The sequence below is a fragment of the Helianthus annuus genome, chromosome 16 (genome assembly GCF_002127325.2).
Source record: "Helianthus annuus cultivar XRQ/B chromosome 16, HanXRQr2.0-SUNRISE, whole genome shotgun sequence".
Classification (NCBI taxonomy): Eukaryota; Viridiplantae; Streptophyta; class Magnoliopsida; order Asterales; family Asteraceae; genus Helianthus; species Helianthus annuus.
The window spans coordinates 162,562,347-162,585,066 of NC_035448.2; the positions used below are offsets into that span (position 1 = coordinate 162,562,347).

A 22,720-nucleotide genomic window follows, 5' to 3' on the forward strand; every position below is an offset into this window, starting at 1 on the left:
AATTCATATTAAAAGATAAAGTACTTACATTGTTTTTAGTTAATTGTATATATTCTTAATTATAATTATATAAATCATCCTGTTTGTTTTTAAAAACTAATCTTAACCAGCCAATGAACTACAACTCAACTCTGATTGGAGGAAAGTGAAGATTCGAGGTTGAAGGGTACAAGTCTCAAGTTCGAATCCGATCTCAACAGGGTTTTACCACAGAGTGCCTTCGGGCAACGGGTTTTCCTCGAAATTGGAGATGGTGGACTACCCAACGTTGTCTACGATCACGGGTGTATGGGGTCGTCTTTTACCATTGAGTTACCCCGAATAGCCGTGCTTTTATTATTATTATTTTTTTTGAAACGACGATACTTCTATTAAAATATAGAAAACCAGGCTAGCAAAAAACTAAAACCTTAAAAGCTACAAACTTACATCACTAAGGCCACCTTTAGTGGGGCGCGACCTCCCGGTAAATCCAAGCATGGCGCCCCCATAGCGCCGCCAACACCACCACGGCGGGCACTATGGGGTGGGTTTTTTCATCTCCCGTTATCCTCTTCGCTACGTCATCCTCTGCACAATGTTTCCCCCCACTCACACACATATATATATATACATACATATGTATGTATAATTGAAGGGGTTATATAACCCTCTTACCACTACACCCTCTTGTGATATAAAGCCCCATAAAGCCACTCTCTTACGTATTTCGTCACTTGTCGCATAACGCCTCCAAAAAGAACTTTATGACTACACATAGTCTAATATTGACTTTTATTTGTTGAACGTTAAGAAAAACAAATCTGACCAATGTAGAGATAAGAACAATTCAATATAAAACAGTTAAAAAGTGGTTATGAAACATTGATTAAAAGTAATAACTTTCAGGTCTTGCTTTGTCCGAGGTGCACTTTAATTTAAATTTGCTTGTAACTAAGTTTGCAACCTAGAAATAGGAGCCTAACTAAACAGGGGGTGTTTAAGCTAGGATGTTGACTATTACAAAAGGTTTACACCAATGGTTTTCAAAGATAATTTTTTAAACAACATTGTTTTAAAGCATTTAGAGATGTGCTTTAATCTAAGATCATATTACATGAAATAATATAATATAATATAATATAATATAATATAATATAATATAATATAATATAATATAATATAATATAATATAATATAATATAATATAATATAATATAATATAATATAATATAATATAATATAATATAATATAATATAATATAATATAATATAATATAATATAATATAATATAATATAATATAATATAATATAATATAATATAATATAATATAATATAAAATAAAATAAAATAAAACGATACATGAAATAAAAACTCAAATAGTTAACATAAGCAAAAAAAGTTCAATCATAATTTTGTTTTATCAAAAACTCAAATAAATAAATCATCAATTTAAAATAAAAATTTTCGGTTTCAAAAACGAATACAAATATCTCAAAACTATATAAGCGTAAAATGGGCGGGTCCTATAGGTTAGATACTTAACACTTTATCACTTTAAAATGAAATTTTATTCTTCAAAATAAAAGTACAATAAAGAACACATGAATATAAAATGGGTGGGTCCTACGCGTTGGATATCACACACTACTAAATAGTGATAGTGATGCACCCAATAACTGTTTTTCAAAACAACAGTTATGAGCTTTTGTTTATTGCTATATAATAAACAAGCTCAAGCTCACAAAAACAAAAGAATCTATATTCGAAATAAAACGACCTGAATCCCGCGAACCCATTTAACTAAACTGATCTAACAAGCAATCAACATATACTTCTGGAAAAAGTAGCCATGAATAGACATCATCTTGATACTACTCACCTTCTCTCTCTACATCTCTCTTTCTCTCTCTTTAACTGGTTCCCAATAAATTTGTCTCGCCGACCACCGACTGAATTAGATCTCCGATTACAAAACCCATTTTCTCTGATCTCCGATCACAAAGGTTAGTCACTTTTTTCACCGATTACGTCACTTTTGTCACCGATTACGTCACCTTTCAAGGCGTTAATTACAAAAAATCACATATTTTTCATCGTATTGTAAGATCTGTAGGTTGAAAGATTAGTTTTTGTTTTAATTTGCATGAAATTTAATATCTTTTTTCTGGGTTTGATTCTTTGATTAAATTATAATTAATTTGGGGGAAATTTGTTTTGTGCAGAATAATGTATGAAAATGGGGTTGATGGTGAAGGAGAAAAGGGTAAAGGTTTATTGTGTGATGAATTTAATGAATTTGTGCAAAATGAGGTTGTTTATGTTCCTATGACGCCAGCTAAGACGGGTCAGCCCGATTCGGATATGATTGGTAAAAACTGGTTTGAAAATCCGTTTGATGAAGCTATATTTGAAGAACAGTCTATGAAGAAAAGTTTTAGTTGTTGGAAGGGTAGTTTTGGGTCAACTAGTCAAATGTATAATCGGTTGTCGTTGGATGATGCCGAAACGTTGAGTATGTCTTGTCAAGATTTGCTCGCACTCGCCACAAAAAAGGGTTCTGATTGTGGTGGGTATGGTGGTGGTGCAGCCGGTTTAACGCAACAATGTAAGCGCCATTATGCGTCCTTTGTGCTTTTAAGTTTAGCGGAATGTTACAATGTATTTTTATAACTTGTGGTTTTTGTGTGGCGTTGCAGCTGGGCGGTTGAACATGTTATACGATCTCAATTTGCCGCCAGAAATGATAGCGGATACGACGGTAAACACGGGTCTATCCCTGCAGTTCACACCGTTGACACCGGATCAAGCAAAAAGAATGAATCTTGAAGCAGATAAAGAGGTTGTTGAGGCTAATCAAGACTCCGAGAAGGGGTTGACTGAACAAGCTGATTTGAATGAAACGAATGAAACACCGCAACCGAAACAGAAAAGAAGAAAGCACAGGCCGAAAGTGGTTACAGAAGGTAAACCGAAAAGAGTACGAAAGCCCGCGACACCAAAGCCTGCGACGCCAAATCCCGATGGTTCGTCAACAGGGAAGAGGAAGTATGTAAGGAGAAATGGAGTTGAAAAGTCGGCAACAACGCCTGATGGCTCGTCAACAGGGAAGAGAAAATATGTCAGGAGAAATGGAGTTGAAAAGTCAACAACACCCGCTGTGGATGAAACAAGCGGGAGCGTACATCCAACCCCAGATCAACAAACGAAGAAAACGTGTAAGAGAAAGATTGACTTTGATGAATCCGAGAAACAGGCGGAAGCAACGAGCCCAGATCAACAAACAGGTAAGAGAAATATTGACTTTGATGATTCTGAGAAACAGGCCGAAGTAACGGTTGATAATTCATGCACGGTGACTAGTGGAGTGGTGGAAGATTACGAAAAATCACATGAAACCGTGTCCCCAAACCCGATCACCCCTAGCAAAACCGAGCTACCACAGGCGAAAGTAAAACGGAGCAACACGAAAGCAAAATGTAAGATAAATTTCTTACAAGAAACACATGACAAAGTACCGAGCCATTTACCGAGTCCAAATGAATCCGGCTGTAGCACAAGTGTGTGCAACAAGGGAGATGAAGCACAGAGATCGTTTGATGAGATTAAACTTATGAATGAGCAGATTATGAAAATGAAACATGACTCGTTGGAGTCATATCTGTCAATATTCACCGATTACAGCTTGCAATCATCTGAGCATAATGTGAAAATGAACCGTGAGTCGTCGGAGTCACTTCTATCAGTGTACGCCAATTTCAAAAGGGTGCGCAACTTGCAATCATCTACAATCAACAAGAAAAAGGGTAAGGCACCCGCAACGCCAAACGACAGCCATAAGCCAACACGTGGTCAGAGTTCGAAAAGGAAGAAAATAATGGTGCATGATTCAGTTTCGTTTGGTGGAAGAATAGACGGTGGATATCAACAGCAACATACATACATGTCGGCCTCTATGTATCATAACAACTCAGGTATTTACTTCTTAGTGAGTAGTGAATGTGTTTTGAAGTCATCTATCGAAAACACAAATAATGTCTTTTGCTTTATGAAATGCAGGTTACAATATGTATTATATTGACGCATTAGTGGAACAATTTAAGCAGCTGCATATCAACGGACATACGTTTGTACGAGGATACCATGAGAAGAATGCTCTTGTTGTATATCAACAGGATAGAAGTGTTGTCCCTTATGCAGGTGTGTTTAATCCGATGAAGAAAAAGAAGCAACGTCCTAAAGTCGACCTTGATGATGAGACGAATAGAGTCTGGATGCTTTTATTGGAAAATATAAATAGTGAAGGTATAGACGGGACGGATGAAGATAAGGCAAAATGGTGGGAAGAAGAACGACGAGTGTTTCGTGGGCGAGCAGATTCGTTTATAGCAAGAATGCATCTTGTGCAAGGTAATAATTCGTTTGAACCCTGACCGAATTTTAAATTTAAATATAGCGTTTTTGTGTTAATGATGAAATTGTAAGTTTTGCAGGGGACAGACGATTCTCACAGTGGAAAGGATCGGTTTTAGATTCGGTGGTTGGGGTTTTCCTTACTCAGAATGTTTCTGATCATTTATCCAGGTATTAAGTTCTGATAAGGAACTCCTCTGAGTTGCGAGAACTCCTACTTCCCGTGCGAATTTTTCAACCAAATCTGGCACAAATGTAGATTAACATCTAACACATCTGTGAAAAAAAATTAAAAAAAATGACGAGCCGGCATTTGTTTGACATGTAAGTTTGATTTGCACCAATGTAAATGGGGTACAAAACCGATGACGTCATCAGTTCAGAACGTTACGGTGGGTTTAAATATGTTTTACACCGACGTAAATAGTGTCGTCTATGATTTTTTTTAATAAGTTACATAAAAAAATTCGTCAATTTTTTTTTTTCAAAAAACCTTTATTCAAAAAGGTCTCAAGTTCTCACAACTCAACCCAGTTCTCATTTTCACCCTTCCCTATATATATATACACATATATATGTCATGACTAGGTAAACTATTTTTTTTTACTTACGATTGCAGTTCAGCGTTTATGGCACTTGCTGCGCGGTATCCCGTAAAGCGAAACACGAGCAGTGAACCGTTGCATGAAGAACCATGCCAAGTAGATGCATCGGGAGACCATGATCCGATACCTATGATGCTACAGGAGGTTGATTCTTGTGAAGATAAAGAAGTTGTTAATAGCAATGAATTTTCTAAAAGTTGTATCGTTAGTGTCGACTTAAATGATAAATCAGAATGTGAAGTTCTGGTCTCATCTGAAAAAGAATCGGCAATATACAAAGAATCGGTTATTAATCATACAGAAGCTGACGAAATAGTCTCCACAGATAAAGCTACTGCTGATGGGTGCACTTCGTTTGTGGAGTTGTTGCACATGCAGGGACATACAAGGGTTTATAATGAAAAATGTGCAAGTGGAGAAAGCGAAATATCAACAGACTGCGCAAGTCAAACTACGGTTCAGATGGTCAACACAATAAGTTCGCAAGAATCAGCAAACAGTTACTGTTGCATGGTGCAACAAGTTGTTGAGAAAAATAACACCATTGTTGAAGCGTCAGGAGAATCGGTGCAAAAAGTGGTTGATTTTCATTTGAATAAAGATAAAAGTAACCGAAAAACTGATGGTATGGATGAGGGTCATTCGAATGTTAAAAAAGAAAAAACGGAAAAGACACATATTAAAGTTGACTGGGATAAGCTAAGATTTGAAGCGGAAGTCAAACAAAAAAGAGAGAGAACACCGAACACAATGGATTCGATGGACTATGAGGCGATAAGAGCAGCAAATGTGAATGATGTCGCTGATGCCATTAAGGAGAGGGGTATGAACAACAGGCTTGCTGCGAGAATTAAGGTACCAATATATCGTTCCATAGTGAACGTTTTTATATTATAATAAATGAAAAGTGGCAATTTCAACATATTTATTGGCTATATTTTAACTATAACAGGTCAACTTGGTAAACTTGGTTAACGGGTTGAGAAAGTGACCCGAAATGTATTTAAGTGCTTATGAGTTACGACCTCTTAAAGAGCTTTATTCAATTAAATTAAACTAGTTTTTTCTTAAATTATAGTTAATTACACAAATAGTCCTTGTGGTTTATTAAAAGTAACATCTTTAAGTACTTCCTTTTTTTGTAACAGGTTCAGGTTCTATGGTTTCGATTTTGTAACACCTTTGAGCATTAAGGCTAACTGCCGTTAATTTTTCTGTTAAATCAGTGTACAATGACTACAATACCCTTATTTAATTTTTTGTTAATACTCAAAGGTGTTACTTTTAATAAGCCACAAGGACTATCTGTGTAATTAACTTTAAAAAATAGAAAACTCATTATATTTGTAAAAAAAATGTTATAAAATATGCTAACATAAAATTATTTAACAATTATATTCCTAAAATTAATATACATAGTATTACCAAACGTCTGTTATGAGGGAAAACAGTGTGGTAGGGACTAGGGACAATGTTTAGTTTTTATTAATTTTTCTATAACTAATTTCAAAAAGAAATACGATAAATATAAAACTCATGCATATTATAATTTTGTAAAAAGCAAATGCAGATTTTGATGTTACTTACGTCTTACATGACACAGGACATGCTTGACCGACTAGTAAGAGACCATGGAAGCATTGATCTTGAATGGTTACGAGATGTTCCACCTGACAAAGCCAAGTAAGGCCGTTAGAACTTGAACACAATAAGTCCAATGTTGAAATTAAACATGCTTAAAAGCACACCGTGTTTTCTGTTAAAAGCAGCACTAACATTTTTTTTTCATTTTTTTAAAAATTAGGGAGTATCTGCTAAGCTTTAAAGGCTTAGGTTTGAAGAGCGTCGAGTGTATCCGACTTCTAACGCTTCATCATCTTGCTTTCCCGGTAAGCATTATACTTGAGAGATACTCAAAAAATCATTCTAATAAGGTATTTATGAAATTTATATTTATATTTATAAATTCTGACATTAATACTTTCAACTAGGTTGACACAAATGTGGGTCGTATAGCTGTAAGACTTGGATGGGTACCCCTTCAAGCACTTCCCGAGTCTCTTCAGTTGCATCTTTTGGAGCTGTAAGCACTAAAGCTTCCGCATAAGTTTTTGACTTACGAATAAAAGACTAACATTTTGGCTTGTTTACAGATATCCAGTTCAGGAGTCGATTCAAAAGTATTTATGGCCAAGACTATGCAAGCTTGACCAAAAAACTTTGTATGCCAACAATTCTCCCACATATAAATTATAGTCAATTTAATCATTTATCATGTTCAGGTTTTATAACAATAAAACATTTATTACAGTTTTTAATTATTTTTTCATTATTGACAGGTATGAGCTGCATTACCAGATGATAACATTTGGAAAGGTAAGATCCTAAAGCTAAGGAACCAAATGTTCAGCGAACTGATGTTAATGGGGCTGCAAACGAACCAAACGTTCAGCGAACAGTTCGTGAACCGTTTGGTGGGAAGTTCGTTTGCGTTTGTTCATTTATTAAACAAACGAACACGAACAAGAAATTTCGCTCATTTAACTAAATGAACAAACATGAACAAAGGCCGCATTCGTTCATTTATGTTCGTGAACGTTCGGTAACGTGTTCGTTTATGTTTGATAGTTGATTAGTGTTTTTATTTTTTATACTTTATTTATATATTATGTTCATGAATGCTTGTTTTTGTTTGTTTGTTTCCATTTGTGTTCATGAACATTAGTGTTCATGAACATTCGTTGCCTAAAATTAACAAACGAACACGAACAAGGTCTTGTTTCGGTTTATTTGCAGCCCCAGATGCTAACGTAAGCTTGTCACTTTTGTAGGTTTTCTGTACAAAGACCAAACCAAATTGCAACGCGTGTCCCCTGAGAGGAGAGTGCAGACATTTTGCCAGTGCCTTTGCAAGGTTTCAGCAAGATATTCTTAAATTAATTTCGAACTCTACGATAATAATAACCAGATATATAACCGTTACGTTTTTTTCACTGCAGTGCACGGCTGGCATTACCGGCACCAGAGGAAAGTATAGCGGGTTCTACAGAAAACCGAACTGGTCGAAATCCAATTGGGATGATAGATTTTGCTTCAACCAGTGAACAGCCGAATCACCTGTCAGAAGTCCAGATTTGCAACCCTGTTATAGAACAACCAGCAACACTAGGGCCTATAGTGGAAGTACCCGCAACGCCAGGGCCTACGGTTGAGGTACTGGCAACACCGGGGCCGATAGTTGAGATGCCGGCATCACCAGAGCCGGAACAGATACAAGAAGCGTTTGATATAGAGGACTTTATTGGAGACGATGAAGAAATTCCGATGATTAAACTCAACATTGAAGAGTTCACTCAGAACTTGCAAACGTACATGGAAAGACATATGGAGCTTGGAGAAGGTGACATGTCGAAGGCGTTGGTCGCGTTAACGCCGGAAGCTGCCTCGATTCCAACACCAAAACTTAAAAATGTCAGCCAGCTGAGAACGGAGCACCAAGTGTAAGTGACTGCTACTTTTTATATCCTATTCCTATGTTAATATGTACATGCTTTTGGTGTTTCCTAATATCTTTTTCACGTTAACTTTGCAGCTATGAGCTTCCAGACTCACATCCTCTCTTGGAAGGAGTAAGAACACCTTACGAATAAAATATCTATTGGAGTAAAATGTCACTTTCGTCCTTGAGGTTTGGCCACTTTTGTGACTTTCGTCTAAGGGTTTGTTTTTCCGCATCTGGATCCAAAAGGTTTGCAATCTTGCCATTTTCACCCAACTCGTTAACTTCATCCATTTTTAAATGAGGGGCATTTCTGTCTTTTTCGACATTTTTTATTAAAATAAAAAACACTATAAGAAATAAAGATCCACCTCTGTTGACTTTCTTCCCACCTAAACCATTTAATCATCACAAAAAAAAAAAAAAAAAAAAAAAAACTGTCTAAAAAGACGAAAATACCCCTGACATAACGTTAAAAATGAATGGAGTTAACAAGTTGGATGAAAATGGCAAGATTTTAAACCTTTTGGACCCAGATGCGGAAAAACAAACCTTCGGATGAAAGTCGCAAAAGTAGCCAAACCTCAGAGAGAGGAAACTGGCATGTTACTCTATATATTGCATCTTTTGTTAAATTGCAGTTTCTTAAAAAATGTGTCGTACATTTCAGCTGGACATACGCGAAACTGATGATCCTTGCCCGTACCTTTTAGCGATTTGGACCCCTGGTAAGGAGGAAGTAGAGAATTGAAAACAACGTAATTCTGTAATTGGTTTTGTGACTTCTGATAAGTTCAATTGTTTTTAATGTTCTATTATACTAGGTGAAACTGTGGATTCGATTCAGCCGCCAGAGGGACAATGTTGCTTCTATGAATCTGGAACATTGTGCAACCAGGAAACATGCTTCTTCTGTAACAGCACCCGTGAGGCAAATGCCCAAACCGTTCGTGGGACCCTCCTGGTGAGTATTTAGTACCTGCACAACCTATGACACCCTAAAATTCCGGAGTTACTTTTTTTAAATGCATTCAACAAAACGTTTACTTCAATTATATATTTAATTTTCAATATCACACTACTATGTGATTAGAACATACATAGCCGTGTCTTCAAGTCTTCAAATTTCTTCATATACATATCTTTTTTAACTTCCAAAAAAAATAATTTAAAATGTTATATCTGATCTTATTATATATTTATGTGATCTCCATCTGTTGTGTTTCGCCTTTTGCCCTTTTGGGTCGGGGGCTGTTTCTAATGAAGTTTATTTTTCAAAAAAAAAATGTGATCTCCATCTTGAATGCATATCATAAACAGATACCATGTAGAACTGCGACAAGAGGGAGTTTTCCGCTCAATGGCACATATTTTCAAGTCAATGAGGTATATCATGATGCTGACTCAGCTAACTTAAACTCTTTCTGAATATCAATTATCAAGTAACATTTTCTTTAAATTTTCCCCTTTTTAAGGTTGGCAAGATTGTTATTATCCTATCTTAAACAAAAACACTTCGATTGAGGTGCAGGTGTTTGCAGACCACGAGTCAAGCCTTAACCCGATTGACGTACCCAGAGCTTGGTTATGGAATTTACCAAAAAGAACAGTGTATTTTGGAACTTCCATACCATCAATATTCAAAGGTAGAAACTCAAACTTTTGACTTGCATAACATCAGTATAATATTTATCTAACATTAAACTACAATGTGTACCAAACTCACCACATATTAATGTTTGTCTGTCAGGCCTAACAACAGAGGAAATTCAATACTGCTTCTGGAGAGGTATATAAAGATATAAATTCCTATTTGGGTAAATTGCATTTTACGTCCTTTAAGTTTGAGCGAGATTACATGTGTTGTCTATTAACTAATAAAATTACACTGGATGTCCTTTATGTTACGGTTTCTCATCATGCGGTATCCTTTTGCCCTAACTCAGCTTTTTCTGTTAACTCTTAACACGTGTCACTCACATCAGGGCATAGTGGTCATTTTCACTTAATAACTAAAACAAAAATATAAAAGTTACCCATGAAACTTCAAAAGGAGGATATATTTTAAGTGAAAAGGATCATTATACCCTCATGTGAGTGGCACATGTTAAGCATTAACGTAAAGGACATCCAATGTAATTTTGTCAGTTAAAGGACAATGTCTGCAATTTTGCTCAAACTTAAAGGACGTAAAATGCAATTTACCCTTCCTATTAATTTTAAAGATGAACTTTGTTCAATCTTAATATCCAAGATCAATAAAAATACTTGGTTTTAACAAACATTAATATGAGAATTTCCTACTTCTCTCAGGGTTTGTTTGTGTGAGGGGATTTGACAGAAAGGAACGAGCACCCCGGCCGCTTAGGGCGAGGCTGCACTTTCCCGCAAGCAGGTTAAAACAAACAAAGCCAAAGACTGAAGAGAAAGAGAAGTTGAAGCAATAGCAGACATACAGAGTTGGCTAGATACAAATGTTGGCTGTTCATGAACAGTGGCGTGATCGATATTTTGGTAGTGTTAGGGACAGCAGTTAACTTGGATAACCTAAAGATGTTTTGCTATGTTAGTTTTGTTCTAGTAGATGCAGTTTTATATAATCTATTATGTTATATTAGAGCAGTTTATTATTAGTTGTATTTTCAGTTATATTTTCTGTTGGTTCATCAGCAGTTTGGTTAGTTTTGACACCTCTAAATATATAGGTGTTATGTTTGTTTTGTATCAACACAAAAATATAATACAAAAAATATTGATGAATATCTTTATCGTTTTAAAACTAGAAAATTTAATAGTCTAATGATTTTCGGTTCAAACTGTTAAAACCTAAGCGTCAACCTGTTACAAGCAGCCTATTAGGTTTGTCATATCGTTTAAAAATAAGTTGGTTCAAACCATTAAAACCTAATCGTCAACCTGCTACAACTCGCCTATTAGGATCGTCAACCTGCTACAACTCGCCTATTAGGTTTGTCACATCGTTTCAAAAGGTCGGTTCAAACCGTTAAAACCTAACCGTCAACCTGCTACAACCGGCCTATTAGGCTTGTCACATCGACATCGTTTCAAAAGGTCGGTTCAAACCGTTAAAACCTAACCGTCAACCTGCTACAACCCGCCTATTAGGTTTGTCACATTATTTCAAAAAAATTGGTTCAAACTGTTAAAACCTAACCGTCAACCTGCTACAACCGGCCTATTAGGTTTGTCATATCGTTTCAAAAGATCGGTTGAAACCGTTAAAACACTAAAACCTAACCATGAACAACCTATATTACAAAGTACTAAAACTGTACAGCTAGCAGAAAGTAACCATTAAAACTGAAAGAGATGCAAGACAGCAGTATGTGTTCAATTATCTCATAATTTCAACACAATCAGCCATGTCAACAATATTATTGTTCAAATTACAGTGCATTTATGATTTGTGAACATCATATCGTCTATCCATCACACCTATTGTTTGCCTATATTCTATATGAAATCGAAAATAATATTAACAGGCGACACACATATGCGTATAGTAACGTACCTTCTTGAAATCGGTCAATCCGGCCGAAGTAGTAATGATAATGATAATGAATGAGAGATCTGATAGGAGATCAGATCTGGAATCAGTTGTGAATTATGATGGTGATGAATGAGGGATATTTGTGGGCAATTTTTGGTCAATTTTCCCGCCATTCTGTTTTGTGATGTTTGGAATTTGGACTCCCTCTAGATTCTTTAACGGGCCCAATTCCTTTAGAGGTTTTGATTTTGTCCCTACACTATTTGGTAGTCTGCAGGTTTAACCCCTTGAGATTATGTTTTTATACTTTTGGTCTTAAGTTAGCGAATTTATAACATGGTAGTTGTAAACACTAACTTTAATTAGCCATACTCAATTGAGAAGCATCTGCAATGTTTCTCTTGTTTTTTGAGTAGGTTACTTATATTATAAGGAACAGTGGCGGACCCAGGATTTTTTTTCAATGGGGTCCACTTTTTTTCGGTGTTCAAATTTTTGACAAACAAGAGTTAAAATTTTCGGGTCGTCGTCGTTTGGGTCGGGTCGGGTTGGGTCGGAATGAGGAACATAATAAAATATAATACCATAACAAAATTATATAACCATTACTCATTAGAAAACACATAATAAACATACTATGTCTTTGGAAACAAAAAAAAAAGCATTACAAACTTTTAGAGTTGTTCCCGACGAGTTTTCATCTTTTGAAAACGATCCATTACATCGTCGGCCGAAACATTGGCAAGAAGGTCTCTTTCGATGTAACAAATGCAACAGTCCTTCATATAATCATCACCCATTCGATTACGCAAATCCGTCTTCACATGTTTCATTGACGAAAAACACCTCTCAACACTTGCCGTTGCAACCGGTAGAATTAATGCCAACTTCAATAAACGATAGACCAACGTATACCTCAAATGTTTCTTTGTTTCCACCATCCTCTTTGCAAGATTAGATATCCCATTCACGTTAGCAAACATTCCATCTTTTCTCATAATAATAATGTAGTTGCCTAACTCAATCATAAGAGATTCTCTTTCTTCATAACTAAAATCAAACGGATAAAACTCGGCCAACCTTAAAATCTTTTGAACATTAAATGCACTAAAGTTATCATCCGGACTCAAACTACCAATACATGTAAGTAATTCGGTGGTTACCTCACTAAAACGGTTGTCAAGCTCTTGTAATTGCAAATCTAACACCGTGTTGAAATTTTCAACCTCATAATAATGGCGATTGGTGATGTTAGTCTTTTTTCTTTTCTGTTTTGGATTAACGTATTCATCTTCCATGTCAACAATTTCAATCTCATTTTTTTCACAAAAAGATGCCACATCTTTCAAAAGTGAATCAAATCCTTCAAGTCTATATGTTTGAAGTTGTTGCTTCGTTGCATTAACCATTTGAATTGCATTCACTATATCTTGGTCCTTTCTTTGAAGAGCTTGAGACAACAAATTAGTAATCCCCAAAATGTGCTTCATCAAATGTAAATAATATGCAAAATCATATGCCTTCATGTATGTCCAAATACCATTTGCTTGTCTTTGGTGAACATTATTGAAACCGGAATTCCGAATATATTGAAGCACTTCAATAATTGTTGGATATAACTGAACCAAACGCACAAGTGTCTTATGATGAGAGCTCCAACGTGTATCTCCGGCTCTTGAAGTTGGTGGGCAAAACAATGTATATAATATGCCGAAGAGTTATCTTTCAAAATTAAGGCTTTCAAACCATTAAACTCACCGGCCATATTGCTAGCACCATCGTATCCTTGACCTCTAACCCTTGCCAAACTTAAATTATATCGAGAAAATAAATCATCAATGCCTGATTTCAGAGATAGTGCTGATGTTTCCATGACATGAACAAGGCCGATAAATCGCTCTTTAATAACCCCATGCTTGTCAACATATCTCAAAACGACGGCCATTTGTTCTTTTTTAGATATATCACGAGACTCATCAACTAATATAGAAAACACATCATCAGCTAGTTCTTCAAAAATCTGTTTTAACACTTCTTGTGCAAAGCAATTACAAATATCTTTCTGAATTTTTGGAGACGTCATTTGGTTATTCCCCGGAGCATTTCCTAATATAACCTTACCAATGGACTCATTCAACTCTCCCAATAGTTTTAAAAATTCCAAGAAATGTCCTTTATAACTTGAACTCTCAGACTCATCATGACCGCGAAACGGTAATGCACCGTTCAATAAAGCTTTAGCAAGAATAACTGATGTGCTTAATCGGATTCTATACTCGATTTTGTGTTTTTGGCTTAGGTTGAAAGGCACTACTAATAGATTGTTTTGGTTTACGCAAATCGTCACATTTTTGAAGTGCTTTGTTGTGAAAACTATTCGGCTTACCACCTACATGAATACCCAATCTATCTTTTTTATTCCAACCATTGTATCCGTCGGTCACAAATGCATCTTTTTGACCACTTTCTTTGAACAAGTAGCAAACCAAGCAAAATACGGCATCCAATTTTACACTATATTCTAACCAACATCCAAATTCCTTAAACCAATCGGGATTAAATTGTCTCATTCTACCACCAATATCTCGTTTTGGAAAAACATGACCTTGCGGTTGACATGGACCTTTATTCAAATATGCCCGTCTAATTTCATCTCTTTGGTTAACGTCATAAGACAATATTGGTTTTCGTTCGGCGGGATCCCATGGAAGGTCTTCCAAATCAATTCTCATACGATTATTACTCGAAGAAGATGAGACATGAAACTTTCTTTTTAATGATTCTTGCATAATTTGGCCTAGATGATAAGCAACTATATAAATAACAAAATTCAATTCTGAGACATGAACTTTGTAACAGAGAAGTAAAAAAATTCATATCAAACCCTAAACAACTAGATATGTACCGAAGTTCCTTAAACAATTTGGCCTATAATTCAGATATAAACAAAGATTCATAGCAAATAAAAGGCCTTAAACAACTAGATATAAACCAAAATTCAAGTTAGAGATTAAAAAAAAATTCTTACCAGTAACAGAGAAGTATAAAATATTCATAGCAAATCCTAAAGAACTAGATATATACCAAAATTCCTTAAACAATTTGGCCTATAATTCAGATATAAACAAAGATTCATAGCAAAAAAAGGCCTTAAACAACTAGATATAAACCAAAATTCAAGTTAGAGAATAAAAAAAATTCTTACCAGTTACCAGTGGAGGCGGATAGGGCGGCGGAGAGGGGGGAAAAAGGAGGAGCCGGCGGTGGGAGGCCGGAGGCGGAGGAGGGAGGCCGGAGGAAGGTGGAGGGTTTCTTGAATAGGGATGGTAATACAGAGCGTCTTTTGGTCGTTGTATGTGATCTGATTATCTTTTAGTTGCTTTGAAAGACGATTAGAATGCCTAATATTAAAATCAGATTTAAAAAAAAAAACACTAAAAAACGAAAGTAGCATGAATCGAACCGGGATCTTTTGTGTGTAAAGAAAGGGTTTTACCAATGCACCAAACTCAAACTTATTGTTATGGGGTCCAACTAAATTATTTTATGGGGTCCATAGAAAATTTTCTATACCGCTTCTACTATTTTTTTAAAAAAGATTGGGGTCCGGGGACCCCGTTCGGATTAACGTGGGTCCGCCCCTGATAAGGAATAAATATGATTGGAGAAGAGAACAAATGATATCATTCATCTATAAATATACAATAACATTGTTCACCTCTATTATTTTTTAATATTTTTTTTTAAAGTGGTTGTGAGTGGAGGAGAGATAAAATGTATAAAAATAATATTTTATTGAAAAAGAGAGGAAAAATAGTGATTTCTTAGTGTAGTTATAGAAATAAGGATAAGAAATTCAATGTGAATGCTCTGAGTCTATTAAGACATGTGAAGATCAGTGAAAGATCATGGAACCTTAATTGCCTCCGATCGAAATCAGTTGGTGGAAAGAGTAGCAAATGATCTTGTGGTGGAAAGAATAGCAAATGATCTTGTACACTTGATTTTCGTTCTCAACTATATATATGTTCAATTGATTCATTTGATCCCAAAATACATAAAAACAAAACAAAAGGTACTTTTATTTGTTGTTTGATTTAATGAATGGTGATTAGGGAGATTTAGAAATTTAGAGACTTAGAATTAGTTTGTTTGTTTATGTGATTAGAACTAGACTTAAAACATTGTGTGTTTATGTGATTAGAATTTAGATTGAAAACTAGGGTTTATAAATTAAAAATGAAACATTGTTTAAGTTGGACAAATATTAACATGACCCGACTCGATCCAATGATTATATGAAATTTAGTTTGATCCTTTTTTAACATGACCTAATCTGACCTGCTACGAATTTAAAATATATATATATATATAGGGTTAGGTGTCACACCCCCAAATTACCACCTAGGGCGTGTCCCTGATGGAGGTGTAACGATTCAACAAAGAGCCACCAATCATATCAAACACATGTTACAATATAATAAAATACCCAATTGAAATTAATGTAACGTCTGAAAAGTTAAATCAAAACCAAGTACTGAGCGGAAGCATAAAAGTATCAATGTGTAATGTATCAAAAGCAAATAAAGATAACGGTTTATTATGACCACAACCACTCCAGCAGCATCAGACAGCAAGCTCCCAAGTTCCTTCGGTAATTACCTACAAGCATGTAAACAAGTGTGTCAGACTACGCTGGTGAGTTCAAGGTTTGTGTTTGTTTACCAAGTTGCGTTACCGATCTTGTGAGTTAAACAGTTTACAAAACGATATGTTGTTTGTTGTTAAGATGTTAAATGTTTCGATGTTTTGATGTTGCTCATGTTAGATACCCTAGGGAGTGTGCCCATGTGTATCCGGGGAGTGGGTACCCCTTAACGACCGTTTGCTATGTTGCCTTCGTTAGATACCCTAGGGAGTGTGCCCATATGTATCCGAGGAGTGTGCCTCTAACAACCATAGCCATACCCAGATAATTAGTTCACGCCCGTCCTTACGGCCCGGTGTGAGGTTTCCCACCTAATAGCGCTATCAACTAAATACCTCCATTGCCCTCCAGGCAATAACCAAAACCGATTAAGTGTTTACCCAATGTTTCCCTTCCAAATGTTTACCCGTTGTCCCAAACCACCGGGACGCATGCTTGAGAAAAGTGCAGTGAACTCACCTTCGGTTTGCTCGGTTAGATTAAATGCTCGTTAAACAGTTGATCAAATACGCCCTAAAAGGGTTACCGATAACAGTCAGTTCTACATGCACACACACCTTTCACGTACAAGTAATTCACATATACATTGTTCACATCAAGCACAATTATTGCACATGTAACGCACGCACGTAATTCAAACTATGACAGTGTATTCATTTATCTAGAGCCACCAAGCAATCGCTTAACATGTAATCGTTCAACGCACCACCTACATTCACATAATTTATTTGTATACACTTCAAGCCCAAATATCACACAAGTATGAACAACTATATACCATCAAGTACTCGGCAACACATCATAACATACTTCTTTCTTTTCAAACAGCCCGAATTAAGTCTTGTATACAAATCAGGTATTAATCGAACGGACCATCTAATAACACACGTCATAAGGTTCCCAACATGTATATTATCATCGGTTATAGCAAAGATGTAAATACCTCATCACTAACATCATCCAATACACATAATACCTTTGACTGTTAATAAATATTATTAATGAAGTATTTATATTATTTCAATTGTTATGATCATTCACACATGGGTCAAGTTCACGAGCAGCCTGTTGACAAGAAATCCCCACTTGTTTCGATGACATCATCACATCAATCCCTAACATACCCCATTCCTAAAAATACTCATTGAAGTTTGGACTTATATAAGAACTCATGTCCATACACATAACATGCAGATCATTCGACATATTGTACTATAATTCATCCTAAACCACTAAGTCAAACTTTGCGGCACACACCAAACAATGTATAGCAGACCCTTTTCTGATCTAAAAAGAAAGATACATGCATGCTATCATGTGTAGACCATTATAATCATTACTCTTTTAATGAATTCGAAAATAATATCATCATTCAACTAATTCATGCATCGCATTCACGAACTGAGTCTGCATCCCTTTATTCGCGTCAATAACAAGCATTCCATATTGCATACTACTTCTAAACTAACTCACACCATAACCGATCATATACATCAAATTTGTACCATTGATCTAACGCCCTAATCATCAATAAGTTCCTCATAACCTACTTATTAATATAACACTTTGTTCATAGTATCAGATCATGTATTAAAGAACATACACACATAGTTAACAACACAAAGCAAAGCCAAATATACTGACCGAGAGATTGGAGGAGACGTGCTATAGCTATAATCGCGATGCTTGAACGACAAATAAAAGCTTCGACCATTGAAGGGGGGGGGGTTGCTGACGGTTCCAGGGGAGAAGGAGAGGAGTATTTAGGGTTTGTTATGATATTACGTAATTGATAATTATGAGTGTTACACACATAATACTTGTGTGTTATGCGTATGGGGTTCGGGCTCGGCACTGGGCTCGGGTAGACTGGGCCGGCGAGAGGCCCCAATGGCGACAAAACATCCTATGTTACGTCGAGGAGGGATTCTTTGATGAAATTCAGTTGTGCACAATAAATGTTCAGTCAAAAATGGTCGTCCATGTGCTGATCATTTTAATTGTGAATACTTTGTTTTCAAAAATGTAAGGTTCCAAAAGCATATAATTGCTTGCGGCCCAATAGATGTGTAAGTACAGTCCACTAAAAACCAATCGGCCAATAAGCTTGCAAGTCTTTAGTTGTCAGCCTTTGAATTCAATAGCATGTGTTGTCAGGTTATTATAATCATTCGGTCCATGTGACTTTCTTAAAGATATCAGCCACTAATGCATCCCATGTGATTTAAACTAATCCTAAGTATTTAATAAATCACTACACATAAAATACATTCACTTATTCAAGCACAATTTACAACACAACCCGAATTATGAAGATAGGGTTGTAAATTAAGTTACACGTAAAGGAAAGATCTTGAAATCCCGGGTTGTCACATCATCCCCAACTTGAAAGAAATTTCGTCCCGAAATTTAGCAAACAGTCACTGAGGAAGCTAGTTTTGTTAAGCGTTTTCGCGGGGTATCACATCATCCCCAACTTGAAAGAATTTTCGTCCCGAAAATTGATCTAAAACAATGGTTAAAGTAAGTTCCGACGAACTCGACCTATAGATACTTTACCACGCCTGGGGCTAATCTTGTGATCAGTGAAAATCATGGTATGGTGGTTAGCGTGTTGTTATATCAGTTGCCAATCAATGAAACAGGGGATTAATGAGGTTCGTACAAAGAATCGAGCGAAACAGGGGTCCAGTAAACATCCGAAGGATTTGGCTAGCAAATTTGTTGTCTAGAAGTAATTTCCAGTAGTGGTGCATGGCGGCATGGCACAACAGGGAGGTTCGTCACATTGCGGTCGCGCGAGTGTATCATTTGTCCAAAACAGAGTTTGGTGGGTAAAGGTTAGTGTTGCAAAACGACATACGCGTGTAACTGTGACTGCTTCACTTCTAGCGGCGGTGACAAGTGGAAGTGATAAAGTTCGTCTACAGGGATGCGTGGGTATAGTTCTCCTAATCCCGTGTTCGTTCGGAAGTTCCATTCTAGCGATGCCTTCACATGATTAGCTCTATTGAAACAAGGGCGCACTGAAAACCCTTGTGATCGGTCTTATTACTCAGGGATTCACAGCTCCCCGCTATGCTAAGGAGGTTGAAGTTGCGAAACCCTCGAAAATCCTACGACGCAGCTGTGATAGTATTTAGCAAACCTAAGGGATTTCTGTTTATTATACCAAGCATACGATCATAACATCCAGTATCAAAACAACTATCTTATAATTCACGAACCAAACTTAAGATCACCATGTACTTTCGCATATATTCTAACCGGTTCCTCACAAGACCAGTTACACCAATTCCATACGCATGACACATTAGATCAGTCATCATATCACATAAGATCATCTTATAAATACCTCATGGCTGTGGGTGGTTTCAAAGCACATATACAACAAAATCATGCAAGGGTTATCGGAACATGATATGCATATAAAGCAAGATCAAGAAATCAGATTATTAACCACGACAACTAACCCTATTCAATCAATGCACAAGGATTCACATATTATCACACGATTAATCAATCATATATGAAAATCACACCTTCAATATCACATATGAACAGTACCATACAACGATGAATATTGCAGGCAAGAATCAAGAATTACTAATCAAAACCAGTCACACAATAACATTTAATAATTACTGAGTTCCATTCCCTAAAACATCATGGTTCTCATTCATCAAGCGACATACTCACATGATAACAGAACACAAATCACGCATACACCATGTATAACACAATTAAATATACATATCATGCGTCAATCAATAATAGTTAACTATGATGGAACACTAACCCGACAAACGACACACGGCGACCCGTTAACACGCAAGAAAGGGTTGCAACTAGGCTGGCTTTTCTTGATATTGTCGTCGACCTCGGGGGGGGGGGGGGTTTCGAGAGAGATGAGGTTACCGACCAAGATTGAGGAAGATAGAATTTGTTTTGGTAAATTAGGGATTGTTAAATATCAATACATAATTAGTATACGTATACAAAAAGGTTTAATGTTGGGCCAAGCTAATGAAAGGGGGATGGGTGGGCCGAAGGGCAATGGGTAGCATGCATAAATAACCTGGGCTGGATCATTAATGTGTGGTGGCCCAAATATATTAACATGTAACGTTTAACAAAAGTTACGTATAATAAAGGTTCATACTTAATAAGGTTAATCCGCCTGACGATGTGGAAGTAAACCAGCTCACTCCTCAGAGGGCATGTTGGAAAATTCGCGGATAAGTGGAAGACACTCGATCTTCCTTTCTCAAAGTGGCGAATCGGTGAAAAGAGCTAGTATGGCAGGGTAGCCCTTCCGTAGACACTCCCGGGCTTTCACGACTGTGACAATGCCAACAATGGCACCACTACGGTGATCTTAAACTGATAAGGATTCCCCACTGGGGAGAGAGGGGACGCACGATTTTCGGGGTTTAAACGAGAGAATGCACACTCACAACGTTCCAAAAGAGGGTATTAGCGCAGAAAGAAAAAAAAATGACAGAAAGAGTAAGCACACAAGGTTTCAATCGATAGTTGCTACGTCCGTTTCCTCGTCCACTCATGTTTCTATATATGGAAATGAACTGATTCAGGGGTCGAAAACGAGGGAAATGTTCAGGTTTATCACGTTAAGAACGATTAACTACCATATTCATGCACAAACAGGGAAGAACCCCTCTTACACTCGTTAAGCCTCATTGGGATTTGCATGCACCACGCGTTATTATTATGTGTGCACCCATGATAATAAGGCGGTTTGCATGCTCCTCTCGATGCTCCTTAACTTATGTTTGAAGTTTCTCCCACCCCAATCAACACAAAATAAGCATTACTAACAAGATTAAAATTTACTAGATGCAAGTGTTATGTGACACTATCAATGTGTCGTGATGCCTACCATGTCGTATCGTGCATGCTATACATATAGTTACGTTTACTAAGCATATAAAGCATAAGCTAGGGAGGAACGAACCTTGCAGTCTGAAGCTGAGTGTCATGGTCATCGTTTGGATCAATTCGGTTATAGTCCGGTTTTATGAAAACGTTTTTAAAACCGAGTTCTCTATAACCAGTGGCTCTGATACCAAACTGTCACACCCCCAAATTACCACCTAGGGCGTGTCCCTGATGGAGGTGTAACGATTCAACAAAGAGCCACCAATCATATCAAACACATGTTACAATATAATAAAATACCCAATTGAAATTAATGTAACGTCTGAAAAGTTAAATCAAAACCAAGTACTGAGCGGAAGCATAAAAGTATCAATGTGTAATGTATCAAAAGCAAATAAAGATAACGGTTTATTATGACCACAACCACTCCAGCAGCATCAGACAGCAAGCTCCCAAGTTCCTTCGGTAATTACCTACAAGCATGTAAACAAGTGTGTCAGACTACGCTGGTGAGTTCAAGGTTTGTGTTTGTTTACCAAGTTGCGTTACCGATCTTGTGAGTTAAACAGTTTACAAAACGATATGTTGTTTGTTGTTAAGATGTTAAATGTTTCGATGTTTTGATGTTGCTCATGTTAGATACCCTAGGGAGTGTGCCCATGTGTATCCGGGGAGTGGGTACCCCTTAACGACCGTTTGCTATGTTGCCTTCGTTAGATACCCTAGGGAGTGTGCCCATATGTATCCGAGGAGTGTGCCTCTAACAACCATAGCCATACCCAGATAATTAGTTCACGCCCGTCCTTACGGCCCGGTGTGAGGTTTCCCACCTAATAGCGCTATCAACTAAATACCTCCATTGCCCTCCAGGCAATAACCAAAACCGATTAAGTGTTTACCCAATGTTTCCCTTCCAAATGTTTACCCGTTGTCCCAAACCACCGGGACGCATGCTTGAGAAAAGTGCAGTGAACTCACCTTCGGTTTGCTCGGTTAGATTAAATGCTCGTTAAACAGTTGATCAAATACGCCCTAAAAGGGTTACCGATAACAGTCAGTTCTACATGCACACACACCTTTCACGTACAAGTAATTCACATATAC

General features: G+C 36.8%; 3 protein-coding genes and 1 long non-coding RNA gene across 7 annotated transcripts in view; 1 reads left to right on the forward strand and 3 right to left on the reverse strand.

Annotated features, from left to right (window-relative positions):
- The window catches only part of LOC110868981, a 36,006-nt gene extending 23,788 nt beyond the window's left edge, over positions 1 to 12,218 (reverse strand). Inside the window, exons 1-4 of one of the 4 annotated variants that reach the window (XR_004884484.1) lie at positions 12,031 to 12,218; positions 6,587 to 6,669; positions 5,006 to 5,134; positions 4,559 to 4,638 (exon numbers count right to left, since the gene is read on the reverse strand). This is a non-coding gene — a long non-coding RNA (uncharacterized LOC110868981). Of the gene's footprint in view, positions 1 to 4,558; positions 4,671 to 5,005; positions 5,135 to 6,586; positions 6,670 to 12,030 lie in introns of those variants that run through there. The other 3 variants (XR_002552898.2, XR_004884483.1, XR_002552897.2) reach the window with 3 other exon arrangements.
- LOC110868980 (DNA glycosylase/AP lyase ROS1) lies at positions 1,685 to 11,147 on the forward strand. The gene is made up of 20 exons (XM_022118265.2): positions 1,685 to 1,987; positions 2,207 to 2,589; positions 2,681 to 3,955; positions 4,041 to 4,391; positions 4,475 to 4,565; positions 5,014 to 5,854; positions 6,603 to 6,682; positions 6,804 to 6,888; positions 6,991 to 7,082; positions 7,153 to 7,221; positions 7,339 to 7,375; positions 7,831 to 7,913; positions 7,999 to 8,499; positions 8,592 to 8,628; positions 9,169 to 9,226; positions 9,323 to 9,462; positions 9,819 to 9,884; positions 10,030 to 10,144; positions 10,249 to 10,287; positions 10,812 to 11,147. Exons 2-20 carry the CDS (start codon positions 2,211 to 2,213, stop codon positions 10,943 to 10,945), a joined length of 4,473 nt encoding a protein of 1,490 aa, XP_021973957.1. The 5' UTR covers positions 1,685 to 1,987; positions 2,207 to 2,210; the 3' UTR covers positions 10,946 to 11,147.
- Positions 12,219 to 12,587: 369 nt separating the features above from the next.
- On the reverse strand, positions 12,588 to 15,387 carry LOC118479333. Its single transcript, XM_035985901.1, has 2 exons — positions 15,215 to 15,387; positions 12,588 to 14,806 (listed from the first exon to the last, which is right to left on the reverse strand). The coding sequence occupies exon 2, from the start codon at positions 13,533 to 13,535 to the stop codon at positions 12,684 to 12,686; it is 852 nt and encodes a 283-aa protein (XP_035841794.1). The 5' UTR covers positions 13,536 to 14,806; positions 15,215 to 15,387; the 3' UTR covers positions 12,588 to 12,683.
- Positions 13,609 to 20,077, reverse strand: LOC110867091 (zinc finger MYM-type protein 1-like). Its single transcript, XM_035985619.1, has 6 exons — positions 20,073 to 20,077; positions 15,222 to 15,410; positions 14,915 to 14,937; positions 14,396 to 14,821; positions 13,768 to 14,319; positions 13,609 to 13,628 (listed from the first exon to the last, which is right to left on the reverse strand). The coding sequence occupies exons 1-6, from the start codon at positions 20,075 to 20,077 to the stop codon at positions 13,609 to 13,611; spliced, it is 1,215 nt and encodes a 404-aa protein (XP_035841512.1).
- Positions 20,078 to 22,720: the final 2,643 nt, after the last annotated feature.